The following is a 23,202-nucleotide window of genomic DNA, read 5'->3' on the forward strand; positions in this document are numbered from 1 at the left end:
AGATGAGTTTAAGACCATTAACATGTGGCAGTCGTTTTTCTCCATCACAACGTTAGTAGCAAAACCGGGTATTTTTTTTTCCCCTCTCCCGAAGTAAGACCAATCTTCTCTGCTTTAATTTTATTATCTTCTTGGAATGTGATTTTTTTTTAGGAAATGCAGTAAAATAATTTACCTGCAACAATGGTTGTGAAGGGTTAGAATTGGGTGCTCATTTGAGCTGTGTACATATAAATAGAATTTATCAGTTGTGGAAAATCTACAGATTAAGCCTCGGAATAGGAGCTCAACCTTAATTTCAAACAATGAAGGACAAATTAGTCCCTATCCCCTTTTATGAAATCCAGTTGTAAAACAGAACAATAATTTACCAGCAAAATCTGCCCTTTCTCATATGGTTTAATTTTTAGAACTGAACTCATTTTTTTTCTCTTTTCCTTCGCTGCTTTTTTCTGCTCTGCTGATTAGAACATCTGCATTTTCTGTTCAAATTGCACAAAATGCTTAGGACACCCACTGTCTCCAACAGAAGATAAAATATGAGCCATTTTAGATTGATGGGAATAAAAGCTACAGTTTTCCAGCACGGAAAACAGGCCCCAGCACAGCTTAACAAGAAACTGGATTAAGCTTCAAAGATAACTCAGCAGATGCGAAACAGATAAAGATACATGCATGCTTATACAGCAAAAGAGACTCGTAACATGTGATAACATGCATTTACTCAAATTATAGCACAGAATTTGAGCATTGCAACCACAAAAATTGTCAGTCCAAATTAACTATAAATTAACTGCCTCTTTCTAAACCACCAACACAGATCATTTCAAGAACTAAACACTTCCTCTGTAGCTTCATAATCTTTCAAAGGTAATTATTTTGCCTTTGCAATCACTTGGTTTAATTAAGAAGAGGGCGTCATTTTATTCTCCAAAGCACCAGAGGAGAGGACAAGAAACAATGGTTGGAAACTGATCAAAGAGAGAAGCAAACTGGAATTAAGGAGAAACTTCCTAGCAGTGAGGACAATCAACCAGTGGAACAAAAGTTGTTCCTTCAGAAATTGTGGGTGGTTTTTAAGAAGAGACTGGACAGCCATTTGTCTGAGATGGTATAGATTCTCCTGCTTGAGCAGGGGGCTGGACTAGAAGACCTCCAAGGTCCCTTCCAGATTCTATTCTATTCTATTCCTAATTCTATTCTATTCTATTCTATTCTATTCTATTCTATTCTATTCTATTCTATTCTATTCTATTCTATTCTAAATCACATTCTGCATTATTCTATTCTATTCTATTCTATTCTATTCTATTCTATTCTATTCTATTCTATTCTATTCTATTCTATTCTATTCTATTCTATTTTCCATTCCATATTCCATTCCATATTCTATTCTATTCTATTCTATTCTATTCTATTCTATTCTATTCTATTCTATTCTATTCTATTCCATTCTACTCTATTCTATTCTATTCTATTCCATTCTACTCTACTCTATTCTATTCTATTCTATTCTATTCTATTCTATTCTATTCTATTCTATTCTATATTCCATTCCATATTCTATTCTATTCTATTCTATTCTATTCTATTCTATTCTATTCTATTCTATTCTATTCTATTCTATTCTATTCTATTCTATATTCCATTCCATATTCCATTCCATATTCTATTCTATTCTATTCTATTCTATTCTATTCTATTCTATTCTATTCTATTCTATTCTATTCTATTCTATTCTATTCTATTCCATTCTACTCTATTCTATTCTATTCTATTCTATTCTATTCTATTCTATTCTATTCTATTCTATTCTATTCTATTCATGAATGTATTCATTCATTTTTCTGTTGTTATTAGATTTATGTCCCATTTCCACCCCCCAAGCATTTGAAGCAGTGTAATAGTAGCTCTGCCTGTCTATGGAGATTCTCAGTTGTCCAGGTCACAGTTGACCCATAGATGCTTTTTCAGGAGGCAACTGGACTTTTTTTGTTTTTCTTTCAAGACGTTTCACTTCACATCCAAGAAGCTTCTTCAGCTCCGACTGGATGGTGGGGGGAATGGAAGGATTTATACTCCTTGCAGAGAGCTGGTTGCACAGCTCTGCCTCTGGCTTTTCCTGCGCAAGGAAGGCTAAACTACGAAAGAACGATAGCTCATAAATCATCCACTGAGCTTCTGTGTCTGAAAGTGGATTGCGGCCAGGAGTGTGGCTGTTGGTCCAACATCTTCACGATTGCGTCATATTGCTGCAGTTCCTGCCAACTAGCCTGTTCTAACTTCTGCATAAAGCAGGAGAAGGTCTCTCAGCCATGCCACCACCTCTTTTCCTTCATCAAGAGAACCATACGTACAACTTACAACAGCTCGTTTAGTGACTCTTTCAAGTTACAACAGCCCTGGAAAAAGTGAGCGATGACTGTATTTCACACTTATGACTACTGCAGCCTCTCCGGGGTCAGGCGACCAAAATTCAGCTGCTTGGTAACTGACTCATGTTTATCACAGCTGCAGTGTCCAGGGGTCAGAGGATCCCCTTTTGCGACCTTCCGACAAGCAAACAACAACAACAACAAGTCCTACCCCCTTACTAGCCCTGATGATGTTACCTAGTTTGGTAATGAGATGTCTGCAAGAAAACAACCACGCTCAGAGAGCAGCAAGGACCCCACCGTCCTCCTCTTCCTCCTCTTCCTCTCCACAAATCCTACTCTCTTCTAGAATTGATGATGTTACCCAGCTGGGTACTGAAACGTCTGCAAGAAAACAACCCAGCTCAGAGAACACCAAGCGCCCCACAGTCTGATTGTGTTGCAGTTCCAACCCTTTCGTTATTCCTGTAGCCCTCGACTTCCAAGGACTCATTTAGTGACCGCTCAAAGCTACAACCACACTGGAAAAAGTGACGTTGGGCCGTTTTTCACACACTTAGGACCACTGCAGCTTCCCCAGGGTCACATGATCAAAATTCAGACGCTCGGCAACTGGCATGTACTACTACTACTACTACTACTACTACTACTAATAATAATAATAATAATAATAATAATAATAATAATAATAATAATTTTAATTTCTATACCGCCCTTCTCCCGAAGGACTCAGGGCGGTGTACAGGGCAAATACAGTAAAAATACAATGTACAAAAGTTAAAAAAGAATTAAATAATACAGCCCAATTCCAATGAAAATAATACAGTTAATATTAAAAAACCCCAAACCCATCAGACCAGGCCGGCTTGTTCAAATAAATATGTTTTTAGGTGACGTCGGAAGGAGCGAAGGTCAGGAGCCATCCGGAGCTCCACCGGTAAACGGTTCCATACATCCGGCGCACCCACAGAGAACGCCCTCCCCCTGGGGGCTGCCAGTCGGCACTCTTTGACCGACGGCACCCTGAGAAGACCCTCCCTGTGGGAGCGCACTGGACAAAGGGAAGTCGATGCCGGCAGCAGGTGCTCCCGTAAGTAATCCGGACCCATGCCATTTAGGGCTTTATAGGTCATCCGGAGTACCTTAGGGAACACCTGCTGCCGGCATCAACTTCCCTCCGCCCTGTGCGTTCCCACAGAGAGGGCCTCCTCAGGGTGCCACCAGTCAGAGAATGTCGATTGGTGGCCCCCAGGGGGAGATCCTTCTCTGTGGGCGCCCCGGTACTATGGAATCAGTTACCGGTTGAGCTCTGGACGGCGCCCGATCTCAGCTCCTTTCACCGCGATCTAAAAACATACTTGTTCAAACAAGCCGGCCTGGCCTGATGGGGGATTGGTGGGGTTTTTTATTGTATTTTATTGGGGTTTTATTATGTATTAATTGTTTTTAGTGGGCAATGTATTTAATCATTTTTTAACTTTTGTAATTCTGTGTTTTTTATTCTTGCCCTGTTCACCACCCTGAGTCCTTCAGGAGAAGGGCGGTATAGAAATATTAATAAAATAAAATAAAATAAAAATCACCAGCACCTTGAACCTCACCCAGAGGGCAACTGGAAGCCAATGCAGCTCGCAGAGTAGAGGTGTTACATGGGAGTATCGGGAGACCCCCAACACAACTCGCGCGGCCGCATTCTGCACCAGCTGAAGCCTCCGAGTAGTCCTCAAGGGCAGCCCCATGTAGAGAGCATTGCAGTAGTCCAAACGGGAGGTCACTGTTTGGACTGTTGCAGCATCCTGGAGGGACCACGTGATCCCCTTTTGCGACTTTCTGACCAGCAAAGTCAACGGGGAAGCCAGATTCACTTAAGAACCAGTTTACTAACTTAACAACTTCAGTGTTTCATTTAACAACGGTGTCAAGAAGCGGGGCAAAAACTCACTGAACAATGGTCTTACTTAACAGCGTAAATTTGGGGCTCAGTTACGGTCGCTGAGTCGAGGACCACCTTTATCTCGAACACAAGAACGTTCTTGGCTGGGAGGAGTCCAAACTGCCTACGTCCTAGCCACCTTTGCGTCCGTTACGTACGTTTCCCTGCCCGACGATTTAATTTTAAGAAGCTCCTGTTTAAAAGAGAAGAGAGGGGCGCCCGTCCTCACTTGCGAAAAGTTGGCGGCGTTCCTGTTCACGGTGAGCTGATAGGTGGTGTTGGAGAACTGGATCAGGACGGGAAAGACGGAGACGTTAAAGTGAAGCGTCAAGGATTTGTCCCAGCCCGGGTACGTTGTGTCATTCACAATGACGTCCAGCAGGAAAGAACGGCTTTCCGTAATGGAAACAGTCCTGTTTAGTATCAACCCTGCAAAAAAAAAGAAAAGAAAAAGAAAATTGGTTTTACTTCACTGTACATTATTAGCACTTGGAGAAGGGAATAGATAACCAAGAGAGACACCCAGTGGATGAAGAACGGACAGGCACTGGAGATTAGTTTATGGGGAATCTGGCCACAGACGTAGTGAAATGCAGAGTACTGTTCCGTAACGCAACCCCAGACGCTTCTGAAGGAAACGCATCTGGTAGAATATCTATGGAGATTCAAAATCATCCAGGTCCTGGTTGTCCCAAGGGGGCTTTTTCAGGAGGCAACTGGACTTCCTTGTTTTTCCTTTGAAGATGTTTCGCTTCTCATCCAAGAAGCTTCTTCATAAATAACCTGTCAATGCTGCTAACATCAGATGTTCTTGCTCTGACAACATATGGAGATGCAGCCATTTTCCTTTTTATGTTTTACTCTTAGAATCAGAGTTAGAATTAGATGATACTGGGGGGGGGAGGAGGAGGAATGTCCATGAGAGTTTAGCTAGACATAACAATACTGAACCTAGTGTGAGAACCAAGGTTATTGAAATAAGAGATGATAAGAAATGAGGGGCTGGAGAACTGGAGGGGAAAGCCTGCATTTCAAACTAATTGGGGAATGTGATTTATGACTGTGAATTGGAGGAGGGAATTGCGCTTGGATACTATGTGCTCAGGGGAGGGGAATTCAGATTTTGGCTTCGACCGTGTACGTGCCGATGCCATGCTACTCAAAGATTCTTTAAGGTAAACAATGACTTGAAGTTCTTTGAAGAGTGTCATCTGTCAGAACCAGGACATAACCACTTTGTAAACACATGGCCCAACACAGGAGAAGACGACAAGACGTTGGACTATGATCATCAGGAAGCTTTTAGTATGAACCAATATCTATGTAAAGAAGAACCATATGGAGAATAAGCCCATTAGGACAAGATTCAGCAGTCCATCTGCATTTGAAAGACAAAGCTACTCTTGGGAAGGCAGCAAAGTCCACATTTTGGACAGAGGGAACAAAATGGTTTGAAAGAAGGGTCAAAGAGGCCATCTAGGTCAAAACCAAACAGCCCACTCTCAGCTGAGGGACTAACTTAACCCCTGCAGTGATTCACTTAACAACTATGGCAAGAGAAGTCTTAAAACGGGGCAAAACCCACTTAACAAACGTCTCACTTAGCAGCAGCAGAAATGTCGGCTACAATTGTGATCACACGTCGAGGGCCACCTGTAGATGCATTGCTATCTCTTCATCCCTGTCACTGTTCCAACAAGGATCCATCATCAACATTCTCCTCTCGACAAATCCTATTATGGAGTCCCCTGACATACGACCACATTACGCAACATACGGAAGTTATGATGTATTGTCTCAAGAATATATAGAAGCTTTAAAGGTCGGAAGTGAATATTCTCCATATCTTTGGAAGAAGAAATGAGATGCCACTCTTTGCACAGGCAGTCCTCGACTTACGACAATCGAACCCGCACTTCCTGCGGCTAAGCGAGACAGGGGTCGTTGAATTTGGCCCCATTTCATGACCTTTCTTGCCCCAGGCGTTATGTGAATCGCTGAGTCCATTTACTTAGGAGTCACCCGGTTGCTAAATGAATCGGGCTTCCCCATTGATTTTGCTTGTCAGAAGGTCGCAAAAAATAACCATCATAAATGGGAGTCAGTTGCTAAGCATCTGAATTTTGATCATGGGATCACGTGGGGATGCTGCAACCGTCATAAGTGTGAAAAACAGTCATTAAGTCACTTTTTCAGTGCTGTCTCAAGGTCATTAAATGAACTGTTGTAAGTTGATGTGTGTGTGTGTGTGTGTGTGTGTGTATACATACTTTTTCACACTTCTGCCTCTGTTCTCTTGTTATTCTTTATGATTACTTCTGATTGTTTTTATGTTGCTTTTTATGTGTATGCTTTGGAAAACATAATAAAATAAGTTGAAACAAAAATGAAGGGATTAAATGCAGCCTCTGCTCTTGTAAGCACAGGACATAGAATAGAAGAGAATAAAATAGAAAATAGGATAAAAAATAGAATAGAATAGAATAGAATAGAATAGAATAGAATAGAATAGAATAGAATAGAATAGAATAGAATAGGATGGGATGGGATGGGATGGGATGGGATGGGATGGGATGGGATGGGATGGGATGGGATGGGATGGGATGGGATGGGATGGGATGGAATGGAATGGAATAGAATAGAATAGAATAGAATAGAATAGAATAGAATAGAATAGAATAGAATAGAATAGAATAGAATAGAATGGAATGGAATGGAATGGGATGGGATGGGATGGGATGGGATGGGATGGGATGGGATGGGATGGGATGGGATGGAATAGAATAGAATAGAATAGAATAGAATAGAATAGAATAGAATAGAATAGAATAGAATAGAATAGAATAGAATAGAATATGGCTAAAATTACTGTATTCGTGTTGCGTCCCCCGCACTTGGCTGCCATTTGGGCGGAAGTAAATCTCGTGGAACAGATGCTCCACTCGAAACGTTTCATATATCCATGGATCCGAGGAATTGATGGTGCCCGTGTATTTCTTCCTGCTGGTATCCACAGGGTAGATGGGCGTTGTGTCTGCATCCAGGACGGTTAGCGATGCCAAGACGGTACCCTGGAAAAGAAGAGGGGTAGATTAAAGCATCTCTCCACCAGCCATCAGCACCCAGACCGTCCTAGATGAACTCCAAAATTAACACCGGACCGTCAATCAAGCAAACGATACGCCAGTCAAGAAATGGGGAAAGAAGCCAATAGTAAGACGGGAACTGAACTCGCCACGGACAACTCACCAATGGGAAAACTCACCACGGGACAATTTAAGAATTCAGTTTAATTCTTTAAAATAAATAAGCAAAAATATTTTAATTTTTGCCCTTCACGTCTCACTGTCCCTCTCCTTTTGCCTCCTTTAATGACTGTATTGTAACATTTCTTGGCTACTTCTGTAAACAGCCATGGTGGCACAGGGCTTAGAATGCAGTACGGCAGGCTAACTCACTGCCCACTGCCAGGAGTTCGATCCTGACCGTCTCAAGGTTGACTCAGCCTTCCATCCTTCCAAGGTCGGTAAAATGAGGACCCTGAGTGTTGGGGGCAATAGTCAATAAAACCATTTAGAGAGGGGCTGTAAAGCTGTGTGAAGCGGCATATAAGTCTAAGCTCTATTGCTGTTAGTGTAATTCGTGTCCCGCAAGTGAGTTGTCCCATGATGAGTTGGCCACAGTAAGTTGGCCATGGCCAACTGTGTTGTGATTCAGGGTCAGCCTGTGGGTTCGGCAGTTGGGTCGGACAACTCAGAGGAGGAGGGGGGTGTTGAAGACCTTGCTGAGGGGGTTGAAGATCTTGCTGATGATAGCCCTCAGCCAGGCCCCTCCCACTTGGTCACCACGGAGACCCAGCTGTGTGAGCCTGACAGCGTGGATGAAGATGACCCACAGCTGGCCCTGTTCAAGGATGCCCGACGCAGGAGGCAGTCAATTAGGAGTAAACAGAGGAAGGCAATGGGGCTTCTCGGAAGGAGGCAGAGAGAAGCCACGCCCTGAACTCTATATAAGGGGAATGTGTGGGAGGGCTGGTTTGCTGAAGGCAACCGCTCGGATGGTTCATGTTTCTTAAAGCTCCTGTTTCTTGGTTCATGTCTTGTTTGTTTTTGTAGCTATAAATTTGGCAGGCGTAATTCCAGCCTCTTGCCGGTTGTAAAGGGGTTGTCCCTGCCTTTTCTGCAGGGCCGGTAGCAGGCTGGTACAGAACAAACTGTCATAGACCCACAGTAAACAGCCCAACCAAAGAATCTCTAAGACCACCCCCCACTAACACAGACAAATCACTGGGATATAAACTGACACCAAACCACACTCCTTACCAGCACTGATGATGTTACCTAGCTGGGTAATGAAATGTCTGCAAGAAAACCTGGCTCAGAGACCACCACGGACACACACACCCATTTCAGCTCCCCCAGCTACAAATATTCTCCTTTATAGGTAGATTAAAGTTACAGAGCAGGGGTGTCAAACTCAATTTCATTGAGGGCCGCATCAGCATTGCGGTTGCCCTCAGGGGGCCGGGTGGGTATGGCCTGGGTGGGCGTGGCCTACTGGGTGGGTGTGGCTAGAGTGCTTATGGCCTACTGGGTGGGCGTGGCCAGCTCTACATCGTTCGCCTCAAGGGTGCCTATGGGAGCCTGGGCAGGAGTGGGACAGATCTGAGGGTCTCTGGCAAAAGGAGGGTCTCTGGGCCAGGGCCAAGGCAGTGGGGGCCGTTCCCTCACTGTTTCCAGGATGGCTTTGCGGGCCGAATGAAACCACTTCGCGGGCCAGATCTGGCCCCCGGGCCTTGTGTTTGACACGTCTGTTACAGAGTAACAAGGTACAACTCTTGAGCTCTGGTTGTTAAGAGAGGCTTCCAGGTGTGACCAGAATCTGATCGAAGAGCTCCAGGAAAAAAAAATAACACCAATAAATTCACTCCAGCCGAGGCCACTTATAACTGGCACCGAACGGGCCACTGGCTTAGTACATTAGTGTTTCCAAACTGTCTAGACGGCGGCCATCAGTGGAGGCCCGTTTCAGCGTTGAACTAAATGAATGCAACATTTATTATTCAATTATTTACAATGTGCATCCAGCTGCTCATTCTCTGCAAGAGGGAGGGCCTCAAGACAACAAAACACAACAAAATGCAACAGGTACGAATACAAATATAAACAGAAGGAACAGTTGCTGGAATTGGGGATGTCTAGTTTAATGATGAGAAGGACGAAGGGGGAACGTGAGAGCAGGGTTCACATATTTATTTATTTTATTTATTTAATTTATATACCGCCCTTCTCCCGAGGGACTCAGGGCGGTGTACAGGGCAATTAAAATATAACATACATATCTGAATCCCGCCACTGGATTCAGCCGGTTAGTACCCGGTTCTGTGAACTGGTTACGCTAAATCTGTCAGGTGCGTTGCACCGGTGATGACATCACCGTGATGGGCATCGCGCCACTGATGACATCAATGTGACGCGCATGGCGCCGGTGATGACGAAGATGCTGTGATGACGAATATGAAAGGCGCGTCACGCTGCTGATGACGACAAACAGACACCAGTTGTTAAATGACTTGAATCCCACCATTGGTATAGTAGGAGGCTGGACTAGAAGACCTCCAAGGTCCCTTCCAGCTCTACTCTCATTGATTTGACTCATTCTCCTGAATAAGCAGAGGTGTTAATAAGGCTTTAAAGGATGCATTTTAGACCAAGACTAGGATCGACGTTGGAAAAAATGTGTGCTTGTATCAAGCCTGCCTGAAACCACCAACATAGTCCATCCAACCGTCATTAATCGGAGCTAAACAGGTTTCTTGGATCAATATTGCATCCATAATCTTCAACCGGTCAGTCCTAGAGGAGATCAACCCTGACTGCTCTTTAGAAAGCCAGATCCTGAAGCTAAAACTCAAATCCTTTGGCCACCTAATGAGAAGGAAGGACTCACTGGAGAAGAGTCTAATGCTGGGAAAGATTGAGGGCAATAGAAGAAGGGGACGACAGAGAATGAGGTGGCTGGATGGAGTCACTGAAGCAGGAGGCGTGAGCTTAAATGGACTCCAGGAGATGGTAGAGGACAGGAAGGCCTGGAGGAACGTTGTCCATAGGGTCGCAATGGGTTGGACATGACTTTACACCGAAGAAGGAGGAGGAGGAGGAAGAGGAAGAAGAAGAAGAGGAAGAAGAAGAAGAAGAAGAAGAAGAAGAAGAAGAAGAAGAAGAAGAAGAAGAAGAAGAAGAAGAAGAAGAAGAAGAAAAAGAAGAAGAAGAAGAAGAAGAAGAAAGATTGAGGACAAGAGAAGAATGGGACGACAGAGAATGAGGTGGCTGGATGGAGTCACTGAAGCAGTAGGCGTGAGCTTAAATGGGCTCCAGGAGATGGTAGAGGACAGGAAGACCTGGAGGAACGTTGTCCATAGGGTCACAATGGGTTGGACATGACTTTACACCGAAGAAGGAGGAGGAGGAGGAGGAGGAGGAGGAGGAGGAGGAGGAGGAGGAGGAGGAGGAGGAGAAGAAGAAGAAGAAGAAGAAGAAGAAGAAGAAGAAGAAGAAGAAGAAGAAGAAGAAGAAGAAGAAGAAGAAGAAGAAGAAGGAATGAGGACAAGAGAAGAATGGGACGACAGAGAAGGAGGTGGCTGGATGGAGTCACTGAAGCAGTAGGCGTGAGCTTAAAGGGACTCCAGAAGATGGTAGAGGACAGGAAGGCCTGGAGGAACGTTGTCCGTGGGGTTGCGATGGGTCGGATACGACTTCGCAGCTAACAACAACAACAATCTTCAACCCAGCAGAGTCAGGAAGAGCTGGAACTGAAGAAAGGTTGCAGTGACTAACTCTGGCCTGTGGTTGGCAGCAAACGCCCAAAAATGAAACTTTTCTTTTTGCCAAATTCTCAACTGCCAGGAAACTAACTTACTGGATGAAGAAAGATAACATCATATAAGGGCTGAGCTCGAAAAGCAGAGGACAAGAAAAACACTTCTCTTTTTGAATGTCTATGGAGGTTCTCCGTCATCCAGGTCATACTTGTCCCAAAGGTGCTTTTTCTTCAGGAGGCAACTGGACTTCCTCGTTTTCCTTTGAAGACCTTTCGCTTCTCATCCAAGAAGCTTCTCAAGCTCTGACTGGATGGTGGGGAAGGGAAGGATTTATACTCCTTGCAGACTGCTGGTCGTTTGCCTTCTTTTAGAGGGTCATTAATGCTACCCGGAGGCTCATCTGTGTCCTCAAGGTCACCTGGGTGATGCAAATGTGTGCGGAACTTTCTTGGAGCCTCCCCACCATCCAGTCAGAGCTGAAGAAGCTTATTGGATGAGAAGTGAAACGTCTTCGAAGGAAAAAAACAAGAAAGACCAGTTGCCTCCTGGAAAAAAAGAAGCTTTGGGATTCTGTTTTTGAAGTTGCAAATATGCACCTCCAGGGCTCCAAACTGCCTCTTCTCACATCACGTGTATCTTTAAAGTGACAATAAAGGTTCTATTCTATTCTATTCTATTCTGTTCTGTTCTGTTCTGTTCTGTTCTATGCCTCTCCATTCCATTCCATTCTATTCTATTCTATGTTCTACTCTACTCTACTTTACTCTACTCTACTCTATTCTATTCTATTCTATTCCTTATTTCTATTCTATTCTATTCTATTCTATTCTATTCTATTCTATTCTATTCTATTCTATTCTATTCTATTCTATTCTATTCTATTCTACTCTACCCTATTCCACTCCATTCCGTATTCTATTCTATTCTGTTCTGTTCTGTTCCGTGTTTTATTCTGTTCTATTCTATGCCGTTCTATTCCATTCTATTCTATTCCATGTTTACTCTACTCTATTCCATGTTCTACTCCATGTTCTGTTCTGTTCTGTTCTATTCTACTCTACTCTATTCCACTCCATTCCCTATTCTATTCTATTCTATTCTATTCTATTCTATTCTATTCTATTCTATTCTATTCTACTCTACTCTATTCCACTCCATTCTGTATTCTATTTTATTCTATTGTATTCTATTCTGTTCTGTTCCATGTTGTATTCTGTTCTATTCTATGCCGTTCCATTCCATTCCATTCTATTCTATTCCATGTTTACTCTACTCTATTCCATGTTCTACTCCATGTTCTGTTCTGTTCTGTTCTGTTCTGTTCTGTTCTGTTCTATTCTATTCTATTCTATTCTATTCTACTCTACTCTACTCTACTCTACTCTACTCTATTCCACTCCATTCTGTATTCTATTTTATTCTATTGTATTCTATTCTGTTCTGTTCTATGCCGTTCCATTCCATTCCATTCTATTCCATGTTCTACTCTACTCTATTCTATTCCATGTTCTATTCTGTTCTATTTTATGCCATTCCATTCCGTTCCATTTCACGTTCTACTCTACTCTGTTCTAAAGTTCATTCACAGCCTTATAAAAACACAGTTAACTCTGAACCTGTGAAAGCAAACTTGATGAGTAGAATGTGCAAAGTCCACGAAAGCTCAACCCAACTCTCTCAACAAGAGGCCTAGCAACAAAACACCCCTTGTGCCAGCCTACCTCTTCCCTTTTGAACTCCACTATGGCGTCTGTTGTGCTGGTCCCATTTGACAGAAAGGGAGGCATGTCGTCTTCATCCAGAATATGTATGAGCAGAGGCACCTCTTTGAACATCTCCTCTGAGCCTTCCTTCAAGGTGCACTGTGCCAACATCTCGTACTTTTCCCGTTCTTCTCGGTCGAGGGGTTTTGACACTCCTATGGTGGTGGTCTCCTCGTTATAATAAAATGGCAGGTTCTCATCTGGAACACAGTACAAAGAAGAAAAATAACACCCTTATTTTCTCATGAAATCTGGAGCTAGTCGTGACATTGTTTGGTCCTAAAAGTCCATCATACAACTCGCATTCAGACAGGTTGCATATCCTGGTTTATTAGTTCAGGCATTGGGAAATGGGGTTAGATCCTAGTGAATTCTGATTTGGGGTATGAAAAGACTGCAATAGAAATGAGAGTGGAGCTGGAAGGGACCCCGGGTTCAACCCCCCACTCCCTCCGCTCGAGCAGGAGACCCTATACCATTTCAGAAATTCTTTTTTAAAAAACTCCAGTGATGGAGCATCCACAACTTCTGGAGAGAGTCAACTTAAAAGCTCCAAACGAGCAAGTTATAAAGGTAAAGGTAAAGGTTCCCCCGCACATGCGTGCTAGTCATTTCCGACTCTAGTGGCCGGTGCTCATCTCCGTTTCAAAACCAAAGAGCCAGCGCTTGTCCGAGGACGTCTCCGTGGTCACGTGGCCGGCATGACTAGACGCCAAAGGCGCACGGAACACTGTTACCTTCCCACTGGAGTGGTCCCTATTTTTCTACTTGCATTTTGACGTGCTTTCGAACTGCTAGGTTGGCAGAAGCTGGGACAAGTAACAGGCGCTCACTCTGTTACGTGGCACTCAGGATTCGACCCGCCAAACTGCCGACCTTCTGATCGACAAGCTCAGCGTCCTAACCCACTGAGCCACCGCGTCCCTGCTAAGAGCAAGTTATACATGGTGTCAATAAAGGAAAATATTTTTTAGCTCAAAGTTGCAGTGAGACGACCTTGGTGCTCTCTGAGCTTGGCTGTCTTCTTGCAGACATTTCATTACCTAACTGGATAACATCATCAGTGCTAGAAGAGAGTAGCATTTATGGAAAAGAGGAAGAAGAGGAGGAGGAGGAGGAGGAGGAGGAAGAGGAGGAGGAGGAGGAGGAGGAGGGGGAGGACAACTGTGGGGTCCTTGGTGCTCTCTGAGGTTGGTTATCTTCTGGCAGACGTTTCATTACCAAACTAGGTAACATCATCAGGTCCTTGATGCTCTCTGAGCTTGGTTGTTTTCATTTCATCGCCAAAACCAGATGCTAATGAATAGCACCAATGACGATATTTTTAGATTAAATACATTCTCAATTATGGTAAATGAAAAATGTTTGGAAATAAATATGTCTTAGCTTATAGGAAATAAAGATTTTAAGTAGCATACTATCTTTTTACTTTATTCTTTTTCTTATTCTCATTCTTCTTCTTTCTCTTTTTAGTTTTATTCATTCCTTAAAAAACGTAAAAGTAAATGGGTTTATATGAAACAAAAAATAGATTTAAATATTTAAATGTGATTAGCTCTGAGAAAATCTTAACCAGTAAAAATGTTTAGAACACTGTGGGAAAAATAAATGTAAACATAAGAACTGTAAACAGGATATATATGATGAGACAACCAGAATGACGAGATAGAAAAGGAATACTATATTGTTGTGATTACTATTTGCAGAAATATCAGAAAACTTTTATCATTAAATTACTATTTATTAAAACAATAAGAATTGTATTAACTTAAGGTTGGTAAAAGAGAACGCTCTGGGCAAAAAGAGGAAATCATGTAAAGTTATCATGTGGATTACAGATTATAGAATTTAATGGTTAGTGAATGTTTGCTAAATGTAAACCCAGACTGTCTACCGAATACTACAGTGAGTATGTTAAAAATTAATAAAAAAAATTTTTTTTAAAAAAGAATAGCACTTATGATGTTCTCTAATTTAGGTAATGAAATATCTGCAAGAAAACGAACAAGCTCAGAGAGCACCAAGGACCCCTCAGTTATCCATGGAGGAAAGAGACCCAGATGTGGCAATTTCAGCCAGCCACTCTCTCTCAGCCCTAGATTAGAAATCTATTTCCTTAACACAGACTAGGCCAGGAGGGTGTATCTTGGTCTATGACTTCAAAGCATGAGCTTACGTCCACCAGTGGGTTCATTTAGGCCGGGGGGTAGACAACCCTGGCTCTTTTATGACTCGTGGACTTCCAGAATTCCTGAGCCAGCATGAGGGAAATTTGGCCCCTTCATGACTCGTGGACTTCAACTCCCATAATTCCTGAGCCAGCATGAGGGAAATTTGACCCCTTCATGACTCGTGGACTTCAACTCCCAGAATTCCTGAGCCAGCATGAGGGAAATTTGGCTCCTTCATGACTCGTGGACTTCAACTCCCAGAATTCCTGAGCCAGCATGAGGGAAATTTGACCCCTTCATGACTCGTGGACTTCAACTCCCAGAATTTCTGAGCCAGCATGAGGGAAATTTGGCCCCTTCATGGCTCGTGGACTTCAACTCCCAGAATTCCTGAGCCAGCATGAGGGAAATTTGACCCCTTCATGACTCGAGGACTTCAACTCCCAGAATTCCTGAGCCAGCATGAGGGAAATTTGGCCCCTTCATGACTCGTGGACTTCAACTCCCAGAATTCGTGAGCCAGCATGAGGGAAATTTGACCCCTTCATGACTTGTGGACTTCAACTCCCAGAATTTCTGAGCCAGCATGAGGGAAATTTGGCCCCTTCATGACTTGTGGACTTCAACTCCCAGAATTCCTGAGCCGGCATGGCTCAGCTTGAAAACCTCTCCCTTTCCCCTCAGTGTGGCTGGCTCAGGAATTCTGGGAGTTGAAGTCCATGAGTCATAAAAGAGCCAAGCTTGCCTACCCCTGGTTTAGACTGTTAATGGCAGCAGGTTTTTAAAAATCAACTAAACAAAATACAAGAAAACGTTACCGAAAGGGGGAAAAAATCATCATAGTTATAAATAAAGGGGGAAAAGAGATCAGTTTTTAACTACAGCATTCAGCCTTGACTATGCCTCCCCCCCAAAAAAAACACACCATTGATTCATCTTTCCATTACGTTGATAGAGAACCAGTTCCTAAGCAGAGAGAGATTGATCCATGATTATAAGTCCAAGATAATGTGTCCTTTTACTGTAACAAGACAAATGTCTTCGCTACACGCCACTGCTTCAGAAATGCAATGTTCATGAAATGATGCAGTCCAAAGTCAAAGTCTCTAGTGTAGGATTCAACGTTATTGACCCTATTCTTTTTCCCAACGCTACGATATTGTAAAATCCCCAGGAGGCTTTAGACACCATAATCTGGCAGCATAATCAAGAGAGGAAATAATTCCAATAATGAAATATTAATGGGGCTTATGCTACGGATATTAAACCTCCGTCAAGGTCAAGGACCCCATCTTCTATGTGGATTTAAGAATCTTCAGCTCTATTTTTGGGGTCCTTAGGAAAACGTAAACGTTTTCTCTACTCACCTTACAAGGCAAATCCATGCTTCTCATCAGCACCCCTTGCTGATGGATTTTGAAAAAATAAAAATCCAATTTAAACTTCCTAAATTCTTTTCCGTGCAATCAAGGAGAAACCTCACGGGATCTGGCTATCGGGATTTTGCAAGCTGAGGCAAAAATTCTATGATTTGTCAACACAGGCATCAGAAACGCTTACAAAAGCCAGATGGATTTCAAAGTAAACAGGAGTCTGGATCTGTGTCATGCTGGTGCTGAAAGAAAGCGAGGCAGCAAGCAGCAATTTTTCCTCTTGCGTTGGAGAGCCACTTCAGCGCTAAATGTTCTGTTATCTGAGAGATTCAGAACTTATTACAAGCACTGCAACCTGTTCCCGATTAGCGGAGACCCCACAAAGTTCAAACAGGCCAAGTTAATCTCTTTTTCTACGTATGTGTGCATATTTGTATCCCTTTGATTTGGGTTTCCTAATGAATCATAAAGAACGGTTGCTGGAATTGGGCATGTCTAGTTTAATGAAGAGAAGGACGAGGGGGGACATGATATCAGTCTTCCAATATCTCAGGGGCTGCCCCAAAGAAGAGGGAGTCAAGCTGTTCTCCAAAGCGCCTGAAGGCAGGACGAGAAGCAACGGATGGAAACCAATCAAGGAGAGAAGAAGCAACTTAGAACTAAGGAGAAACTTCCTGACAGTTAGAACAACTAACCAGTGGAACCAACCTGCCTCCAGAAATGGTGAATGCTCCAACACTGGAAGTTTTTAAGAGGAGACTGGACAGCCATTTGTCTGAAATGGTATAGGATCTCCTGCCTGAGCAGGGGGTTGGACTAGAAGACCTCCAAAGTCCCTTCCAACTCTTGTTATTGTTATTCCATCCCATCCCATCCTATCCCATCCCATCGTACTCTACTCTACTCTACTCTACTCTACTCTACTCTACTCTACTCTACTCTATTCTCATTCTCCTGAATAAATGGAGGTTCAGCTAAACACCTTGTCTCTCGTTTCAGATTAGTATATTTTGGAATTCAGTGGTGTCTTTAATTATCTATTTAACTACTTAATATTAAGGGGTGCCTTTACTAGAGGTACAGTTGAGTTTGTTTTTTTTTAAATTTCTAATGCTTTGGTACAAATGAGATGTATACATTTTAACAGTTGTTTTTTCAGTGCCTTGGTGGAGCAGTGGGTTGATGCCTCCTTAAGTAACACCAGCTGCCTGCAATTAGTGCAGGTTCGAGTCCCACCAGGCTCAAGGTTGACTCAGCCTTCCATCCTTCCGAGGAAGGTAAAATGAGGACCCAGATTGTTGGGGGCAATAAGCTTTGTAATAATGCCACTTGGGGTGTGTGAAAGCCCTAATAAGCAGGCATATACATAGAATGAAGGCTACTGCTAAGCTTGTAAGCCGCCCTGAGTCTTCGGAGAAGGGCGGGATATAAATGGAATTAAAATAAATAAAAATAAAATAAAATAAAAATAAATGAACTGCTGTAAGTCAAGAATCAGAATCAGAATCAGAAAACAGCTGGAAGGGACCTTGGAGGTCTTCTACTCCAGCCCCCTGCTCAAGCAGGAAAGCCTATACCATTTCAGACAAATAGCTATTCCAATCTCTTCTTTAAAAACTCCAGTGATGAAGCACCCACAACTTCTGGTGGCAACGTCTGTTCCTCTGGTTAATTGTCCTCACTGTCAGGAAGTTTCTCCTTAGTTCTAGGTTGCTTCTGTCCTTGATTAGTTTCCATCCGTTGCTTCTTGTCCTGCCTTCAGGTGCTTTGGAGAATGATTTGACCCCTTTCTCTTTGTGGCAGCCCCTCAAATACTGGAAGACTGCTATCATGTCCACCCCACAGTCCTTCTTTTCTCTTGACTGGCCATTCCCAAATCCTGCAACCGTTCTTCATATAGGATACAGGACTAGAAGCCTGGCAACGAACATGCTTGGACCCAAAGCACAACAAAACCCACAAAGGCGATTGAGTAAACTGATTGTAAATGAATAGTTTACCCGCTATAAGCTTGTAGGAAACGCTGACATTGCGACACTGGTGTTGCAGGGCAAATGATTGGAGCTGATGGAATATTCCTGGAGGTTTGTTCTCCATGATGTGAAAAGAGAGGTCCATGTCAGGAAAGCAAAGCCGGCTTGACGTCGGAGAACCGCAGGCTGGCATGGTGGCATTGATGACTGAAAGTTTGACCAAAGTCATAGCCGATGAGCCGGGACAGTTTTTGGTTTGGAAAGGTTTGGAAGAGAGGAAAACACGCAGCGCGACTTTCGCCACTTGACTTCCCGAAGCTGTTATAAAAAAGGAGAGGCGGAGAAAAGATTGACAGGGGAACACAAACGGAGCGCTTATCTAACTCATTCTCCAATGGATAATCAATATTAATTATCACTCAGTCGATTTAAGGGACTTCCAAAGCCAACCTGGACAAAAAAAGCACCAAGCTAAGACTTTCAAAGGTTTCGGAATTACAAAATAATAATAATAATAATTAATAATTGATAATGATGATAATAATAATAATAATAATAATAATAATAATGATGATGATGATGATGATGATGATGATGATGATGATGATGATGATAATAAAAATAAAATAAAATACAGGGGCAAAATGAGCTGAAAAGTCTACAAGGATGATTAAATGTCTATGGAGATTCTCAGTCATCCAGGTCACGCTTGTTCCCAAGGTGCTTTTGCACTGGACTTTCTTGGTCTTTTTCCTTGAAAACTTTTTTTTTTTTTTTTTGCTTCTCATCCAAGAAGCTTCTTCAGTTCATGGAGGAGAAGCGAAACGTTTTCAAAGAAGAAAAAGCCAAGCAAATCCGGTTGCCTTTTGGAAAAGCACCTTCGGGACAAGGGTGATTAAACCTTTTGAGATCACAGCCATCACGTGCTTTTTTTTATTTATTTTTTAATTTTTTTTTTTAATTTTGCAAGCTGCAGATCGTGGATCCAAATTCCAATTCTGTCAGAGCCCATTATCCTGGGTGTGAACCTTTCGGGAAAGAAAGATTCCTCCTCAGCCTGTATCAGCAGCTGGAAACACTTGCCCATCCCTAAATGTCTATGGAGATTCTCAGCCAACCGGGTCATGGTTGACCCAAAGGTCAAACCTTTTTTCAAGCAGGCGACTTGATTTTCTTGCTTTTCTTTGAAGACGTTTCGCTTCTCGTCCAAGAAGCTTCTTCAGCTCTGACTGGATGGTCGGGAATGGAAGGAAAGAGGGGTCAAAGAGGCCATATAATGCCAACACTGAACAGCCCTCTCTCAACGAAGGGGGGGGGGAATATGACACCATCTATCTCCAGTCTACAACACAGTCCTTTCAAGAAGACCCCACACCCATTTGCACCACTCAGGGAACCATAAGGACACAGAGAAATCACCAGGTGACTTCAAGGATCTCTAGGAGAGGGCATATGGCCAGCTGTCTGCAAGGAGTATAAATCCTTCCATTCCCCACCGTCCAATCAGAGCTGAAGAAGATTCTTGGATGAGAAGTGAAACAGCTTCAAAAGAAAAACAAGAAAAGGCCAGTTGCCTCATGAAAAAAGCACCTTTTGGACCTCCCATACCTAATTAATTTCCGAGATTTCTTTCATTTAGAATCCAAATGAAAGCAAAAGAATGCAATATATCGACACTTCATAGGGCATTTTGTCCAGCTAGGCCAGGGGTAGGCCACCTTGGCTCTTTTATGACTGGTGGACTTCAACTCCCAGAATTCCTGAGCCAGCCATGCTGAGGGGAAAGGGAGAGGTTTCCAAGCTGAGCCATGCTGGCTCAGGAATTCTGGAAGTTGAAGTCCATGAGTCATAAAAGAGCCAAGGTTGCCTACCCTGGCCCAGAGTGAGGTTTCCTCCTAGAACAGGGGTAGGCAATCTCGGCTCTTTTATGACTGGTGGACTTCAACTCCCAGAATTCTTGAGCCAGCATGGGGGAACTATGGCCCCCTCATGACTCGTGGACTTCAACTCCCAGGATTCCTGAGACAGCATGGGGGAACTATGGCCCCCTCATGGACCTCAACTCCCAGAATTCCTGAGCCAGCATGGGGGAACTATGGCCCCCTTCATGACTTGTGAACTTCAATTCCCAGAATTCCTGAGCCAGCATGGCACAGCTTGGAAACCTCTCCTTTTCCCCTCAGCATGGCTGGCTCAGGAATTCTGGGAGTTGAAGTCCACCAGTCATAAAAGAGCCAAGGTTGCCTACCCATGAGCTAGGCTCACCTTATCATTTTTTTTTACTATTTGCAATATGCAGGATGTCTTCATTTATCCTGGCCCTGTCTCCCTGCCATGGCCTTTCCTTTGTGTTATACGGGAAAGAAATAAAACCTAGATTACGCTAATAAATTAAATCAATGGGATGAAACGCAATTAGAACATCAACACACAACCAACACTCAACATGCCCCCAGTGTTCAGCCATGAGCCTGAAGATCAGAAACCTGTTCATGCAAACCTGATTTTGCCTCCTAGGGGTGTCAAACTCAATTTCATTGAGGGCCGCATCAGCATTGCGGTTGCCCTCAGGGGGCCGAGTGGGTATGGCCAGGGTGGGCATGGCCTACTGGGTGGGTGTGGCTAGAGTGCGTATGGCCTACTGGGTGGGCGTGGCCAGCTCTACATCATTTGCATCAAGGGTGCCTATAGGGGCCTGGGCAGGAGTGGGACAGATCTGAGGGTCTCTGGCGGGAGGAGGGTCTCTGGGCCAGGGCCAAGGCAGTGGGGGCCATTCCCTCACTCTTTCCAGGATGGCTTCGCGGGCCACATGAAACCACTTTGCGGGCCGGATCCGGCCCCCGGGCCTTGTGTTTGACACGTCTGTCCTAAAGGAACAAGTCGCCTAACTCCTTGCTTGTCTATGGAGATTCCCCATCATCCAGGTCACAGTCCCAAAGGTGCTTTCCCAAAAGGAAATTGGACTATCTTGGGTTCCCCCCCCCTCGAAGACGTTTCGCTTCTTATCCAAGAAGCTTCTTCAGTTCAATATCTGTGGAGATTCTCAATCATCCAGCTCATGGTAGTCCCAAAGGTGCTTTTTCAGGAGGCAACTGGACTTCCTCCAAACCACCAGATGGCAGGACGAGAAACAATGGTTGGAAACTGACCAAAGAGAGAAGCAACCTGGAGTTAAGGAGAAACTTCCTAACAGTGAGGACAATCAACCAGTGGAATGGCTGGTCTCCAGAGGTTGTAGGTGAACCATCACTGGAGGTTTTTAAGAAGAGACTGGATAATCACTTCTCAGAGATGGTATAGGCTCTCCTACTTGAGTGGGGGGCTGGACTAGAAGACCTCCAAGGTCCCTTCCAGCTCTATTCTATTCCTTGTTTGTCTTTGAATACGTTTCGCTTCTCCTCCAAGAAGCTTCTTCATCTCTGACTGGATGGTGGGGAAATGGAAGGATTTAGATTCCTTGCAGACGGCTGGTCGTTTGCCTTCTTTTAGAGAGTCGTGGAGGCCACTTGGAGGTTTCCTGTGTCCTGAGGATCACCTGAGTAATGGAAATGTGTGTGGAGACTTCTTGGCTGCAGGATGTCCCCATCATCCACGTCAGAGCTGAAGAAGCTTCTTGGAATAAGAAGCGAAATGTCTTCAAAGAAAAACACGAGAGTCCAGTTGCCTCCTGACAAAGCACCTTTGGGACATCTTTAGTTCAATTTGAGGAAGCTTCTTGGATGAGACGTGAAATGTTTTCAAAGAAAAAAACACAAGGTAAAAGAATAAACAGGATAACCCCACCCCCACGCCTTCCTTCTTCCCGCCCATCGGCAAAGAATTCCAGAGACTTACATAGGACAATGAAATCTTCTCTATCCAGACTCTTGTTGAGGTAAAGGAGTCCCGTTGACTCGCCGATCTGAAACCAGAGATTTTTGGACCCGGTCCGAGTGGAATCTGGCAAAAGACAAAAGAACGCTTCCTCCTCCTCCGAATCTTTTAAGGCATGGAGTTGCAGCAAAGGGGTCCCTTCCGGTTGCTCCAGGTAAACGTTTTCATGATACGTCTTCCGGGGAAAGTACAGGCCAAAGGCAACTGGGTAAAGAAAGGGGAAACAAAATAAGAAAAAGGAAAAAAAAATATGTCTATTTAAGACTCGTGGTGTGAGAGCGGGTCCTTTCAAAAACCGCTTAGGACAACTAGTCCTTGACTTAACAACCACTGGTTAGTGACGGCTTTAAATGACAACGGCACTGAAAAAAAGTGACTTACGATCATTTGGCACACAACCATTGCAACGTCTCCATGGTTACGTGATCAAAATTTGGACACTTGAGAACTGATTCATTTATGATGGTTGCAGTGTCCCGGGGTTAGAACAGTAGAGTAGAGTAGAGCAGAGTAGGATAGAGTAGAGTAGGATAGAGTAAATAGAGTAAAGTAGGAATAGACTAGAACAGAACAGAACAGAACAGAACAGAACAGAACAGAACAGAATAGAATAGAATAGAATAGAATAGAATAGAATAGAATAGAATAGAATATAGAATTGCAGAATAGAATAGAATAGACTGGGATGGGATGGGATGGGATGGGATGGGATGGGATAGAATAGAATAGAATAGAATAGAATAGAATAGAATAGAATAGAATAGAATAGAATAGAATAGAATAGAATAGAATAGAATAGATGGAATGGAACAGAATGGAATAGAATAGAATAGAATAGAATAGAATAGAATAGAATAGAATAGAATAGAATAGAATAGAATAGAATAGAATAGAATAGAATAGAATAGAATAGAATAGAAT

At 43.4% G+C, this 23,202-nt stretch overlaps 1 protein-coding gene across 1 annotated transcript in view; it reads right to left on the bottom strand.

Moving 5' to 3' along the window:
• The window catches only part of RET (ret proto-oncogene), a gene marked incomplete at both ends in the record, with an annotated part of 117,502 nt that overhangs the window by 46,145 nt on the left and 48,155 nt on the right, over positions 1–23,202 (bottom strand). Inside the window, 5 exons of the mRNA XM_083364185.1 lie at positions 4,538–4,737; positions 7,178–7,379; positions 12,850–13,091; positions 18,436–18,726; positions 22,243–22,485. Of these exons, the coding sequence (XP_083220311.1) occupies positions 4,538–4,737; positions 7,178–7,379; positions 12,850–13,091; positions 18,436–18,726; positions 22,243–22,485 (1,178 nt within the window). The remainder of the gene's footprint in view (positions 1–4,537; positions 4,738–7,177; positions 7,380–12,849; positions 13,092–18,435; positions 18,727–22,242; positions 22,486–23,202) is intronic.

This window comes from Vipera ursinii (genome assembly GCF_947247035.1).
Source record: "Vipera ursinii genome assembly, chromosome: 5".
Classification (NCBI taxonomy): domain Eukaryota; kingdom Metazoa; phylum Chordata; class Lepidosauria; order Squamata; family Viperidae; genus Vipera; species Vipera ursinii.